General features: G+C 48.8%; 1 protein-coding gene across 1 annotated transcript in view; it reads left to right on the forward strand.

Moving 5' to 3' along the window:
* Nucleotides 1-377: 377 nt before the first annotated feature.
* Nucleotides 378-14,580, forward strand: part of GNAL (G protein subunit alpha L) — a 90,208-nt gene continuing 76,005 nt past the window's right edge. Inside the window, exon 1 of the mRNA XM_082853006.1 lies at nt 378-821. Within this exon, the coding sequence (XP_082709132.1) occupies nt 524-821 (298 nt within the window). The 5' untranslated portion in view covers nt 378-523. The remainder of the gene's footprint in view (nt 822-14,580) is intronic.

The following is a 14,580-nucleotide window of genomic DNA, read 5'->3' on the forward strand; positions in this document are numbered from 1 at the left end:
GGAATTCAAGATCTCAAAGCTAGCATCCCACCCCTTTACCTGGCTCTCCGTCCCTATTGACCACTGTCCAAGATCACAGCCACGGAGGTGTTTTAAGAGCTGCAATGGCAGCTCCGGGCAGCGGCGGCACCGCCACGGCCTCAGCGGCACTGTCCGCAGCTGCGCACCGGGCTCGGGCAGCAGTCTTTACGGTAATGGGAACAGAGACGAGGGGCGGTACTTACGGTAACGGGGGGGGGGGGGAGTGGCCAGGCGGCGGTATTTACGGTAAGGGGGCCGGGCGGAGCTCGGGGCTGCCCGTCCAGCCCGAAGTCCGCGTTGTCAGGTGATCTATTGCCGAGGCGGTCGCCGCCCCCTACACCAGTGGAAAACGCGGAATGGCCCTCGGGGGCAGCGAGGGGCAGGGGACCTGCCTCATCCGTGCCCCCCAGCCTGCAGGCTGTAGCGCCGCGCCGGGTCCGCGTGCAGCCCCCTCCAGTCCCTCGGCTGGGGCCCCGGCGTGAGCCCCGCGCCCCGCGCCCACATGGGGCTGTGCCACAGCCTCCGGCCGCTGCTCTTCGGGGACCCGGAGCCGCCCTTGGAGGGGGCGCGGTCCGGCCCAGACCATACCCCGGACCAGAACCTGACCCCGGTCCCGACCCCGGTCCGGACCCCGGCGGGGGCAGGCGCGGCGCGGACCCCGGCGCAGAAAGAGAGGCGGCGGCGCGCGGACCAGCAGCGCGCGGAGGAACGCGAGGCCAGGCGGGTCAGCAGGAGCATCGACCGCCGGCTCCGCGAGCAGAAGCGCGACCTGCGGCGGACTCACCGGCTGCTGCTGCTCGGTGGGTACGGGGGGCGCGGGGAACCGGGCGCGGGGCGGGGCGCGCGGGACGGGAGGCGCGGGGGGCGTGGGGCGGGGCGCGGAGCCCGGCGCACGCTGGGCTGGGAACTGGGCTCAGGGCGTCCGCGGGCCCCGCGGGTTCTGTCTCGGGTCTAGAGTGGTTCTTACCCGACAGCGTCCACTTGAGTGACTGGGCCGCGAACGCGCTGCTTGGTGACTCTGCTCTTTTCCACACTGTGTTATCCGGGCCCGTGGCTCACTTGTTACCGGTTAAGGAGCCTGCCCGGGAATTTCGTCCTCACTCGGTTCATCCCCAGGGCGTGCAGCCGCGGAGGGGCCTCGTGCATCTCACCTCCTCAGCGGCGGCCTTTGTTCTGAGGGCGCGAGTGAAAGCAAGTGCACGAGGCCTTTACATTGGTGGGTGTGGCTTGTCCCCTTTGGAGAAATAACTTCCACAGCCCAGGGTACGGGCCTTCTGTCTCACTGAGTAGGTTCGAGCCTGGTGCCGTCGTAATGTTTGCTCCTCCTTCAGAAACATTCGCTGTGCCACCTGCACACAAGAAAATGGGCACACCACCACCGGTGCTTGAAGGTACAGACCGCGTCGTTTGCTGGCATTTCTCAGCGAGTAGGACAGTCTTTCCTGTGAACAACTCGGAGACATTCTCTGTGCTCGCAAAGCCTGGGTTCCTCATGCTACTTATGGCTTTTAAAGTTTAGGGGGGAGGGCTTCCCTGGTGGCGCGGTGGTTGAGAATCTGGCTGCCAATGCAGGGGACACGGGTTCGAACCCTGGTCCGGGAAGATCCCACATGCCGCGGAGCAACTGGGCCCGCGAGCCTGCGCGCCCGTGAGCCTGCGCGCCCGTGAGCCTGCGCGCCCGTGAGCCTGCGCGCCCGTGAGCCTGCGCGCCCGTGAGCCTGCGCGCCCGTGAGCCTGCGCGCGAGAACAAGAGAGGCAGCGAGGGCTTCCCTGGTGGCGCAGTGGTTGAGAGTCAGCCTGCCGATGCAGGGAACACAGGTTCGTGCCCCGGTCCGGGAAGATCCCATATGCCGCGGAGCAGCTGGGCCCGTGGGCCATGGCCGCTGAGCCTGCGCGTCCATGAGCCTGTGCTCCGCAGCGGGAATGGCCACAACAGTGAGAGGTCCGCGTACCGCAAAAAAAAAAAAAAAAAGAGAGCGATAGTGAGAGGCCCGCGCACCGCGATGAAGAGTGGCCCCCGCTTGCCACAACTAGAGAAAGCCCTAGCACAGAAACGAAGACCCAACACAGCCATAAATAAATAAATATATTTTAAAATAAATTTAAAAAAAATAAAGTTTAGGGGGGAATAAAAAGCAAGACGTGGGCTTCTGACCCCAATTTTGTGACCTATAAGGAAGAATAATTGTTGAGTTCTGTGCCCTCCTGGGCACAAAGAAAGAACCCGGCCCACGATGGAGGAAGATCCCTGCTTATAAATGAGTGAGACTTTTCTTTAAGATCTCGGGAACAACTAAGTCTTCGGTTTTGAAAGGGCTCACCATTGCAAGAATGAATGACTAAAACAGCACAAACCTAGCTGCTGTATCCGGTGAAATATCTGAATTCTAACATAAAGGGACTTTTTTTGAAGTAACAAAGAACAAAAAATATAGAAGTGATCAGATTATCTGAAAAGGGAAGAGGACACATCAGAAGCAGAGTTATCTACAGTGCTAACTTCTGGAACAGGGCAGAACAATGTTTCCAGGGGTCTGAAAATACAGAATGGTGATCCTAGAACCTGGTACCTCGTTAAACCACTCTGTGTGTGTGTGTGTGTGTGTGTGAGTGTGACTGTGAGAGGAAAATAGATTTCCAGACATACAATTGCTCAAAGTACATCCCCAACCACATATTCTTCTGGAAAGAAATCAAAAATTACTCCAGTCAAATTTCTTTTAATGCACCAAATTAAAATAACTCAAAAAGGAGAGAATTGTGGTCTCAAAAAATAAGAGAAAAACAAATAAGGTCTACAGTTCTGGCAATGTAACGTTGTTTTAATGTGATTGTGCAGCCGGACAGAAGTGTCTAAAAGGATATGTGAAGCAGAAGATGCTCAATATATTGAGCAGAAGATGCTCAATATATAGAAAAAATTTTAAAGTTAACGATTCTGTGAAAGGGTCCTGGGAGGTGAGATCTAAAGACTTGAACAGTGAGCAGTTTCTTATAACATGTTGAGAGACTGTCCCTTTAAAGACACTGCCTCAGCCTTGTGTGTCAGTATCATATATGACGTGATGCATAGTCAGGTGACTCACACTTTGGGGGGAAAATGTCGTGGATCTTCCCACCAGTGGCAGCAAGAGTGCAGCACAAACTGTCCTGTCAAGGTGACATTTAGTCCAGACCAGGTGTCGGTCTAACAGAGACAGTGCATCCTAGCTTCATCTCACTGTCGCCTTGTGAGAATTCAGGCCCAGTGTTGCCGGGTCTTGAATTTCCAGAATAAGAGGGAAATGCTCATTTTCATCTGAAACCTCCTTATTTTTAACCATTGGCTCAAATTAATAAAACACAATCTGTGTGCCTGCTGTGGCCCACAGGCCACCAAGTCTCACCTCAGTCGGATCTCTCCCAAGCTAAAGGGACATTTCCACAGGCCGAGCACTGGGCTGTAGGGACAGCCACCCCAGGTCAACACCAGCAAAACGCAGTTGATGAGACTGGGTGTGGGATCAAAATATATAATCTGTCTGAACACACAGCAAGCGAAGCCAGGTTCCCCATCCTTCAAGTGACTCTTTCTGCAGCTGAGCTCATAGGGTCATGACACAGTCATGACAGTAGATGCCATTGATTGTTCTTCCGCCTCTTTTGTTGACTATGACGTAAATTCTTGTTCACTACATTCTGATTGGAAAAGTATTCATTTGATATTATCATTTTTTCCAGATAATTATGCAAGTTGAAAATGGCCAACTGTGGTTAAGATGCATGTTTTTTGTTTCCTTCTATTATTTCCTGTTGTTTTCCTGTGTGTTTGGTCTTTCTCTGCCAGGAATACATCTCTCGAGATGGAAGCAGTCTCTGTGGGACACTTGCTGCCTTTCTCTTGTACTTGGCTGTTGGTAGAAACCAGAACGCTGGCTTGACCTCTGTCCGTGTCTCTAAGAGGAAGTACTTGGTACAGTCACAGAAAAACAGAATGTTCTCCACTGGGAGGTTTTGATCACTTTTTTTCAGATAAATGTCTCTTTTCTTGAGTCGTGCTGTGGACTTGAGCTGCATGGACCCCCAGGACGCCTCCCTTTCAGTTTGCTGCCTTGTCCTGCCCCAGCCTCCTGTAGTCCCATGGCTTTTAAAGTCAGGAGAAATTCCAGATGCTCTGGCTGTGCCTTGGCTTTTCCAAACTCACATGCACAACACGTCCTTACAGCCCGGGGAGAAGATGCAGCCACAGCTTCTATATCACTCTATTGTATAAACTGTCACCGGCATCCTGCAGACACAAAGCTCCCCGTTTCAAATCAGTGGAGCAAGACTCAGGAAGCAGATGTGGCCCAAGGGATGGTGCAGTGAGAACGAGCAGGTGGGGCCGTGGACCTCCAAGGCCAGTCTGGACGGACCCTGAACCCACACCTCTCCTTAGAAGGAAGCACAGCCCAGGAGGGTGTAAGTTGGAGTTAATCGTCATTTGATGTGGGGATGGCCTGTGTTCAGAAGGATGTTGGGCCGTGTTTCGGGCCACCCACCTGTGAGTTCAGCTCCTGCCCAGGAGGGTCAGCAGAGAGGCATCCCTGTGGCCTAGTGCAGAGACAAGGGCTCCAGCGCCATCACGCCGAGTCTGCTGGCGGATGGAGCAGGGCCTGGAGGAAGGGAGGCCACATGGAGGTCACCGAAAGATCAAAGTACACTCATAGAATAGATTTGTTTTTAAAGGGGACCAGGGATTCTTTTTTTCCATTTTGAGGGGTTTGTCGGAAAACGGTGTATTAAGGTTGCACTTGGAGCAAATGCACAGCAAAACGCCCAGCATATTTTCCACCATCGAAACCCGGCACCTGCCCCACGCAAGCTGCATCCACAGTCTAGTCACAACGCCCCATCAGCCTTCATGGTGTCCCTCTGGAAGGTGAGGTTGGGCCCTCTCATTTGGCTATTAGAGCTTTTCATGTATAAGGAAATTCCATGCGCTGGAAAGAAGCAGCAAAACCCAGGGGGAGATGGCCGTTTTCTGTCCGTCCTTCCCTCCTGGGCCAGGAAGGATGGTTATGTAATTCTCTCTCTCAAAAGCTCTAAAGTACCTGGTACTTTACTTTAGAATCATTTCTTAATTTAACGTAACAGCGTCCTGCACACCAGCTATCCATAGATCGGTGCTGTCTGGCCTGAAAGGCGGGCAGAGACGCAGCTGGTCTGATGCACTTCCCTGCGCCCTAGTGGAGGATGTTTATTTAATACTCAGACCCACTTTCCCCTCTGGCGGGTGGTGTTTTCTTAGAAGAAACTGCTCCCATTTGGGCTTGGGCACAATAATGAGCTTGGATGGGCAGGGAAGGCCCGGAGCGTAATAACCAGGGTTTAGACAAAAACATTCCAGCTCAGCCGGGAAAGGAAAGTATTCATATTCCTCTTCAGAAAAAAAACAAAAAATCTAGTTACTTGCTTTCCTCATCTGTGAAATGGGATCATAAATCACCTCGTAGGATTTCTTGGCCCAGCGGGGCCCCACCCATACTGGGAGAAAACATCCCCAGAGCATGCACCTGCAGAGCACTTGTTTCCAGAACAAAGAAAGGAATCCTACAGACTGACATAAAAAGATGCCGATTAAAACAGGGAATTCCCCAGTGGTCCAGTGGTTAGGACTCCGAGCTCTCACTGCCAGGGGCCCGGGTTCGATCCCTGGTCAGGGAAATAAGATACCACAATCTACAAGATGCGGCCAAAAAAAAAGGGGGGGGAAATGACTTGGAGCTGACAGTACACAAAAGAAGATACGTGAAAAACCAGTACACTGCCAGCATGATTGGTCATCAAGGAAATGCAGATTAAAACCACAGACAGCAGTTCACTCCTACCAGGGTGGCCTTCCTACCAGGGTGGCCTACAGACCCACAGTTCCAGTGCTGACCAGGATATAAAACAGGGTCAGCAGACTCTCTTTATGAGGGGCAGACCATGGGACCTAGTCAGCTCTGCTGCGCCATGCAGGCAGCCGTAGACCACACATAAGCACACGAGTGGGGCTGTGCTTCAATAAGACTGTGTTTATAAATGCTTACATCTGAATTTCATGTAATTTTTAAATCATGAAATACTATTCCTTTGATTTTTTTTTCCCAACCACTTATGGAGTCTTAGCTCACAGACTATGCAAAAACAGGCTGCAAACCAAAGTTTGCTGAGCCCTGATCTAGATGCCAAAGCCTCACTCTCTGTTGGTGGCACAAGGACAATTGTACAGTCACTTCCCAGAATTACTGGGTAGTTTTCTATGAAGTTAAACATACATCCTATGACCCAGCAATACCACTCCTAGGAATTTACAGCAGAAAAATGAAAATATGCATTTATTATAAGAAGTTATACAAAATGCTTCTATCTGCTTTATTCAAGATAGCGGAAAACTGGGAACAACTCAAAGTGTCACTAACCAGAGAATGAATAAGCATACTGTGTATATTCATACAATGAAATACTCAACAATAAAAAAAGTACTGATCGATAACATAGCAACATGGATGAGATTTTTGAGTGTTATGTATACGTGCAAAAGAGTATCTACTTATGATTCTGTTTATACTGAATTCTAGAAGAGGTCAAGCCAGTCGATGGTGATAGAAATCAGAACAGTAGTTTCAGGGGTCAGATTTCTGGAAAAGGTCGTGAAGCACCTTTCTGGGGTCATGGAAATGTTCTGTATCTTGAGTGGGACAGTGATTACACAGGTGTAAACATGTGAGAACTTATCAAACTGTATGCTTAAGATCTATGCATTTCAATGCATTTAAATTTTACTTTTTTTTAAGATAAAACCCTTAAAAATAGTGCCTAGCATATAGTAGAGGCTTAATAAATGTTTGCTGTTTTTAAAAGGATTTTTTAAAAGGATAGATCAAAACTCAAAAGAGGGACAATTCTAATTATAGAATGAGATAATAAATTATGGCTTGCTACACCAGGGGTCGCCAACCCCAGGCCTGTGGACCCATACCCGTCCCAGCCTGTTACAAACCGAGCTGCCCAGCAGGAGGTGAGTGGTGGGCTAGCAAGCGAAGCTTCATCTGCCGCTCCCATCGCTCTCACTATAGCCTGAACCATACCCCGCCACACACCATCCGCGGAAAAATTGTCTTTTATGAAACCGGTCCCTGGTCCCAAAAGGGTTGGGGACCGCTGTGCTACACCATACCTAAATTTAATATGTTTAATACAAAGATCCTTACTTACCATTTGTAGGATCTGTGTTCTAATGATCCCAAAGATTAAACACCAGATGCTGAAATGGGACCGTGGTATGTGAGTGAGGGCAAGGGTGGTGTAGCTAATCTCTCTGCCATGTGGTCAGAGTGAAAGGGGGGTTGTGGTCAGATTAACTGCTTCTCTAGCCATTTACTGAGCTCCCGGGTGATGCCAGGCGTCACGGGAACATCCACTGGAAATCATTAAATTATAAACTGTTTTGTTACCGGGTCCCCTGCTGCCTTTCTACTTTTCTGTTCTGTTCTCCCCTATCTTCTCTCTAAAACAGGACCCCAAACTGAAGTTGTAAAGCTGAAACGCAAAGGCAGAAGGCTGATAGGAAGCCATTCACTGGGCCAACTGTGTAGGGAAATCATAGTCACTTGTTATCATCCAGACTCTACTGTGATAGAATTCCAGCTCAAACAGCCTAAGTTAGAGGCAGAGGAGGCGTCAGCCAGGCTCTGTCTGTCCCGGGTCTTGGTTCTGTGTGTTCACCAGCAGCTCCAACTTCACAAAGTCTCAGGAGCCCAGAGGAAAGAGGCTCTGGTAACAGTTCTGGGTGGACAGCTCAAGTGAGAGCTTAACATTGTTTCTAACTGGTATCTGTTCTTGTCCCAAACCTCAAAGGTGCATTTTAAGATAAATGCATTTAATATTTTCTAAACTTAATTTCACCATTAATCTTTGAAAAAAGACATTGATTTCTTCATAATTTCTTCTGTTTCCTTACAGTGATGAAATGGACAGAAGCATAGGTTTTTGCTATATCATTGTAAGAAAATGAAAATATTCCTGGATTCCTGTCTTAGACAGTGCATTTTATGATGTATAATCCCAAGCACTATTGCAAGCTAAAGACTCTTAGGCATTTCGAAGGCAAGTTGTTTCCTTGGGAGCCCACGGGTAAGGGACAGGGCTTTCTCCTCTCTTGGGAGAAACCATAAGGCATCACTTAAAGTCCTGAGGTTTAAACACTGGTAGGGGTGGACCAGGGAGCAGATGAAATCTCAACAAGAAATGTCAGAACCACTAGTCGGGAAGAGATATCAGGCATCAGTTCTGATTTGCTCTTTGATCTTTGTGCTGATAGTTTGGTGTTTGGCAGCAAATACAATATCTAAGCCATATTTCTAAAATCCTGGAAATGACACCCAGGATGTGACGTTTGTCGGCTGGAAGGTTCACGTCCTCTAATGCGGAGAGATGGAGCGTTTTCTCCTGAGACGGGAGAGAGAACGAGATTCCCCACCTAATGTCAGGCTGTTCTGAGGCCCTTCAGGACCCGACCACGTGTCTGCCATTGCGCGTGCATGTGTGTGTATGTCTCTGTGTGTCTGTGTGTGTGTGTCTGTGTGTCTGTGGGTGTGTCTGAGTGTGCATGTCTCTGTGTGTGCATGTGTCTGTGTGTGCGTCTCTGTGTGTGTGTCTGTGTGTAGTTTGTGTGTGTTTGTGTGTGTGTGTGACTGTGTGTATGTGCATGTCTATGTGTGTGCGTGTCTGTGGGTCTCTGTGTGTACGTGTGTGTGTATCTGTGTGTGTGAAATATCACCGAGCACCGCCCCTTCAGGGCACGTTACACCATCTGTCTCTGTCCCTGTGTCCCTGCCATTTCTGCCCCCCCCCCACTGCTCCCTCTGCCTGGAGAACGGGTCCCCTTTCTTGCACCTGCATGAACGCATCTTAGCTTCACATCTTGCCTTTGTTGTTTCTCTGTTGAGAAGCCTTATTTGATGCCCATTTTTTCTTTCCCTGGGCAGCTCTTTCCTTCACAGAACTTAACCCATTTTGAATTACATTTTCATTCACGTGTTTGCTTAGCGTTGACGCCAGTGAGCTCTTGGGGCCAGAGACCTCATCCTTTGCATTTCCTGCTGCGTCTCCAGTGTCCTGCACGTGCCTGAAGGCATGTCTTTCAGTAAAGGCACGAATGTCAGGCTTAGGTCAGATGGTGACAAGCAAGTGTAAGCGCTGGCCCGGCAGGCGCCCTGTCCCCTAGTTCCCACCCCCGCTGCACCCCAGCAGGTGGGGACTGTAGGGTTGACCGAGGCTCTAGACCAAGACCACAGGGTCAAGTGGCAAACTTTTCTTTCTTTTTTTTTAGGAGGTTACTTTGTTTTAGTATTTCTTAATCGAGATACTGTTGACAGAAAACATTATATTAGTTTCAGTACAACGAAATGTTTCAGTATTTGTCTATATTGTGAAATGATCACAATAAATCTAGTTAACATCTGTCACCACACATAGTCACCCAAAAAATTGTGTGTGATGAGGACTTTTAAGATCTACTTTCTTAGCAACCTTCAAGTACACGATACAGTATTGTTAACTGTAGTCACCGTGCTGTACACTCCATCCCCAGGACGTATTTATTTTACAACTGGGAGTTTGTACCCTTTGTCCCCCTTCCCCCGTTTCTCGTGGCTCACTCCCCTCTACACACAGGTGGACCCACCACACCAAAGCATCTATGCCACCTGCTCGCTGGCTCCTTGGCTTCCCTTGGTTCTCTGCCCCTGGAATCCCCTCCCCCATTTTCAAAGGTCATCTCGGGTGTTACCTCCTCTTCCAAGCCTTTCCTGATCCCCTCTGTTGGAAGTGTCTGCTCATTTTATATGTAACTCCCTTAGAATACCTTTCCTTCTGCTATGGACATTCATAAGTTTACCTGGAATCCATGATCAGACTGTATCCTATGGGAGTCATGTCCACTTTGGTTTATCTATTAAACCTCCATGCCACCTGGCAGAACCTGGCATAAAATAAATGGGAAACTATCGTTGACAAAACAGAAATGAGAATGCGGAAATCCTGCCGTGCATTTTAATTCCAACCCAGAAAGATTGCCATCTGTTCTTTTCTTAATTGAAATATAATTCACATACCATGAAATTCACCCTTTTAAAAACTGTACAACTCAGCAGATCTTTAGCGTATTCACAAGGTTGTGGAAACATCACCATTACCTCATTCCAGAACATTTTCATCTTTCCAAAAAGAAGCCCCCTGCCGCTTAGCACTCACCCCTCCCCCTGCCACCCCTGACCACCACTGATCCACTTTATCTCTTTATGGAATTGTCTGTTCTGGACGTTTTGTGTAAAAAGTCACACAATATGTAGTCTTCTATGTCTGGCTTCTTTCACTTAACAGGATGTTTTCACCCATATAACATGGACCAGCACGTCATTCCTTTTTATGGCCAAATAAAGTCCACCGTATGGATCTGCCACCTGTTACTTATTATCTGTTCTTTCAGTTGGTAGATATAATAGCTAAAATGTGTGTTTCCACTTTTTAGCTATTATGACTAATGCTGCCGTGAATGTTCGTGTACAGGTTATTGTCTGACCATATGTTCTCATTTCTCTTGGGTGCATATCTGGGAGTGGAATGGCTTGGTCATATGGTAACTCTCTGTTTAACTTTTTGATGAACTACCAGACTGTTTTCCAAAGCAGCTGAATCACTTTACATTTTCACTGGCAACATGTGAGGGTTCCAATTTTTCCACGTTCTCATCAACACCTGTTATTGTCCATCTTTTTTTTATTACAGCCATCTTAGTGGGCGTGGAATGGTATACACTGTGCTCTGGCTTGACATTTCTCTGATGACTAATGTTGCACATCTTTGGGTGCACCGATTGGCCATTTGTACATATTCCTTTGAGAAATGTCTGTTCAAATACTTTGTTCCTTTTGTAATTGGGTTATTTGTCTTTCTGTTGTTGCGTTGCAGTGGTTTCTTAAATATTCTGTCTGCTGGAGCCTTTTGTTCTTAACCACGTGTAACTCTGCACCTATACCCTAACCTGCAGAATATCAGTTCAATAGCGAATAATGTCAAGTTTTGCCTCTATTTTTATAATTTTAATTGCCGTGTACAATTGCCTTGCACTATCCATGGTCTAATTCCAAGTTTCTAGATATGGACCTTACCAACATTTACATATTTATGGAGGGTGGGTATGTGGAATTTTCTAAGATGTCAATATACTTTGAAACCCTGTTTTATCAACGTGAATGTGAAATCAACAGAACCCGATAGTTTATGATGAACAGGATAATTTAACAGCAGTAACACAGAAATACAGGGACATGGTGGGGGTGGAAAACAGCGGCCTTAGGAAGAGGGGAGGGAGGGAAGGGATGGGTAGGGGAGGTTGTGTATTTTGAAATAGGCGCGTTGTGAGTTTTGACTAACTGACACGTGAGATACTGCAAACAGAAAAGGAGAAAAGAAGCCGGGAAGGAAGCGAAGTTGGGACCGGGCTGTGGGGACCCAGGGCCTCTCGAGGCGAGGCAGGTGCGCGCGGCCGGTCGTTCCTGTGGCGGTCGCCAGGTGGCGCTGCGGCGCGGGAAGTCCGATGGATGGGCAGCAGCTGCTCCCGGACCGCGGTCCGCACTGGCCGCCGGGCGGGTAGCGGGGAAACCGGCTTGTACTGAGCTCCCAGGTGTGAGTGGTGGTGCTGGGCGAGAGTTGAAAGCGAAGGATGCCCTGCCAGTGGCACAGCGGGCCCTGGAGGGGGGGACCCCACCGACAGGGCCCTTACCTGCGCACACCTGCACACACCTGCACGCGGCAGCATCCCCCAGTGGCGGTTAAAGCGGCGCCTCCTTTGTGTGGTCCCTTTTCTCTCCTGGGAATAATTGTTCTGTGTGCCTGTGTGATGCTGTACATCCCCGGACAGGTCATGCACCTGTCCATTCTGCATGACTCTTCCCGCCATCTCTGTCCCAAGGAGGGCACCCCTCCTCCTGACGACCACCGGTTCTAGTTTTGTCCGGCCTGTAATCAATTCTCCACGTAAAACTTGCCCCATCCCTGCCCTGCTGACAACTTTGACTTCCGGCCATCCTGGGGATAAAGAAGCATCCCTAACAGAACCCACAGCCGGACAGCGTGAGTCGTGACTCCTTGGGGCAACACCGGCCATGCCATCAGCACTGCATAAATACTCGGGGAGACTGATGATAAACTCCACACAAACAAAATCCAGCTCGCCAGCAGGTAGGAAGGAAAGGAACCAAGAAATGAGTGAGAGGGGTTCTCACTTCTCCATGACTGATGTTATGTTCCCTTCTCCCCCCCCCCTTTATTTATCTCTTTGTTGTTGGCATGGACACATGGTATTTCTATATTGTTCAGTGGCTTAGAAGTCACTCCTGTACTTAAATACCTTGGTGCTGAAATCATCCCAGATTTGGCCAAATAGGAGCCCCTTCTGTCTGGTCTTGTGTTCTCGGGAGGTGCCCCCAGCATTTGAAAGCACTTTCCTACTTTCTGGCATAAAAATGTTCCAGATTTATCTGTGGCTCCCCTGCCCCCACCCCGGAATCTGCCGTTTCTCTGAGGAGGCCTGGCTCCTCTGGGTTGTGTGATACTGAAGACCAAGGCCTGGGCACTAGGTGCGCTCACCGCCACTGGCGTGTCTAATGCCTGGGTCTTTTCAGCAGACAGAATGAGGGAATAGATGCATGTGGCACATGCACAGGTGTACAGTGTACACACACACGTATGTGCACATAATCACAGACACATACATACATACTCTAGACATCACGAGCTCATTCCGGTCGCTACAATTCCAGTCCATCCCATGGGTGTGCCTTGCGTTTCGCCATTCCGTGTTTGTCCTTCCTCTTTCTCTCTGAAAATCCTGGTTCTCAGTAACCACCTCAATGCACCTGTCCACCTGCCCCGTCCTGTCATTCACGCACCTAAGGGTTTGGGATTTGCACTCAGAGTCTCCCTTTTGAACCTCAGTCTTGAATTTATCTGTCGTCTAAATTCATCAAACCGTTCCTACTTAATGAGCAAATAAACCACGAACGGGAAATACAGACGATTCCTAGGCTTTGTCTCCCTTGTTCACAGCCCGCGAGCTTCAGAAAGAGCCCGTGCAACCTTCCTGGGAAAGGCCCGTAGTTCCCACCTATGATGGAGCAAGTTCATGTTCTGTTTAATTTCATATACAGGTTGATGTTCTATTACAAGGGAAACTGTTGCTTTACACTCTGTGAGCCAAATTCTAAAAGAAACCAGTTGCTAAGGCAACTGAGTGAAGAGTTAATTAATTCATCAGTCATTATATGCAGATTAATCTGCCTGTGTTAGCAAGGAGGTGGGCTTGTTTGATTTCTCGTTTTGGAAGAGAGAACGGTGCCATTTTTTTCCCACCAGTCAAAGTTCCTTCTGGAAAGGGCTCAGGCTTTGGGATCAGACAGAGCTCCACCCCCATCAGGCCCCTGTGGAACCTTCGGACCAGCAGCCTTCTCTGCAAAGTGTGGATAATCTTGTAGCTGTTGCGATGATCTGATCAGATGAGCCACTAGAAACAGAGCACCTTTCAGTGTCTTTTTAAAAATAAGACGAAGGGTGACTTACAAAGGTTAACACACATCGCTCTAAGGAAGGAAGTGACATTTTTCTTCACTTGTATAATTGACTACACACCCCTATGTGCTCCCACTGTAATCTCTACAGAATCCCGAGGACTTGATTGCACGTCTGCCCCTCTCTCCTAGCCGATTAAACTGCTTGCGATCAGGGACAAGGTCGAGTTCGTCCTTGTAATCTCAAGGCTACGTGTGTGTAGGATTCAAAAAATGCTCTACGGTGAGTGAATGATGGAAACTCACCGCTTTACAGGCTCCCCTGGAGCCTCCTTCTGACTCCAGGGTGTGCATCGCCACCTGCTGGTCAGAACTATAACTGCAGTAGATGTTTGTAAAGGAGGAATTGAAGTCACGTGGCTGTAATCGGAAGCCTCAAAACGAATAGCGGGAAATCACGGGCGAGAAGGATTTCTGTCTTCAACCACGGTCATGATGAAGACCCTAAATGTAAATTTTTTTCTTGTCTTTTTGTGGTTAAATATACATAACGTATAATTGACCATCTTAACCATTTTTAAGCACACAGCTCAGTGGCGGTTAAGTACATTCTCGTTGTGTAACCATCACCTCCATCATCTCCAGAATTTTTCATCTTCCCAAACTAAAACTCCAACCCCCATCAAACATTGGCTCCCCCTCCCCGTCCACCACTCCCTGGTAACCACCATCCTACTTTCTAATGTATTCAGTGACCACCTCGCGTTTTCACACCAAAACTAAACCCCTGTCTTCGGCACTGAGTTGCATCTTCCAATGAGGATATTTCAGTCCTGGGTTTTTGGACACAGGGTGAAGTCAAAGACAGCTAACCTACCTTTCCTACTCATTCGCTGTTTGGGTTTTTGAAGCCATCAGTTAAAAAGACTGCATCCCTACCCTTTTTGGATGGTACTTCTGAAAGCTCCTTAATACTACTTTGCTG

This window comes from Leucopleurus acutus, assembly GCF_964270905.1.
Source record: "Leucopleurus acutus genome assembly, chromosome: 13".
Classification (NCBI taxonomy): Eukaryota; Metazoa; Chordata; class Mammalia; order Artiodactyla; family Delphinidae; genus Leucopleurus; species Leucopleurus acutus.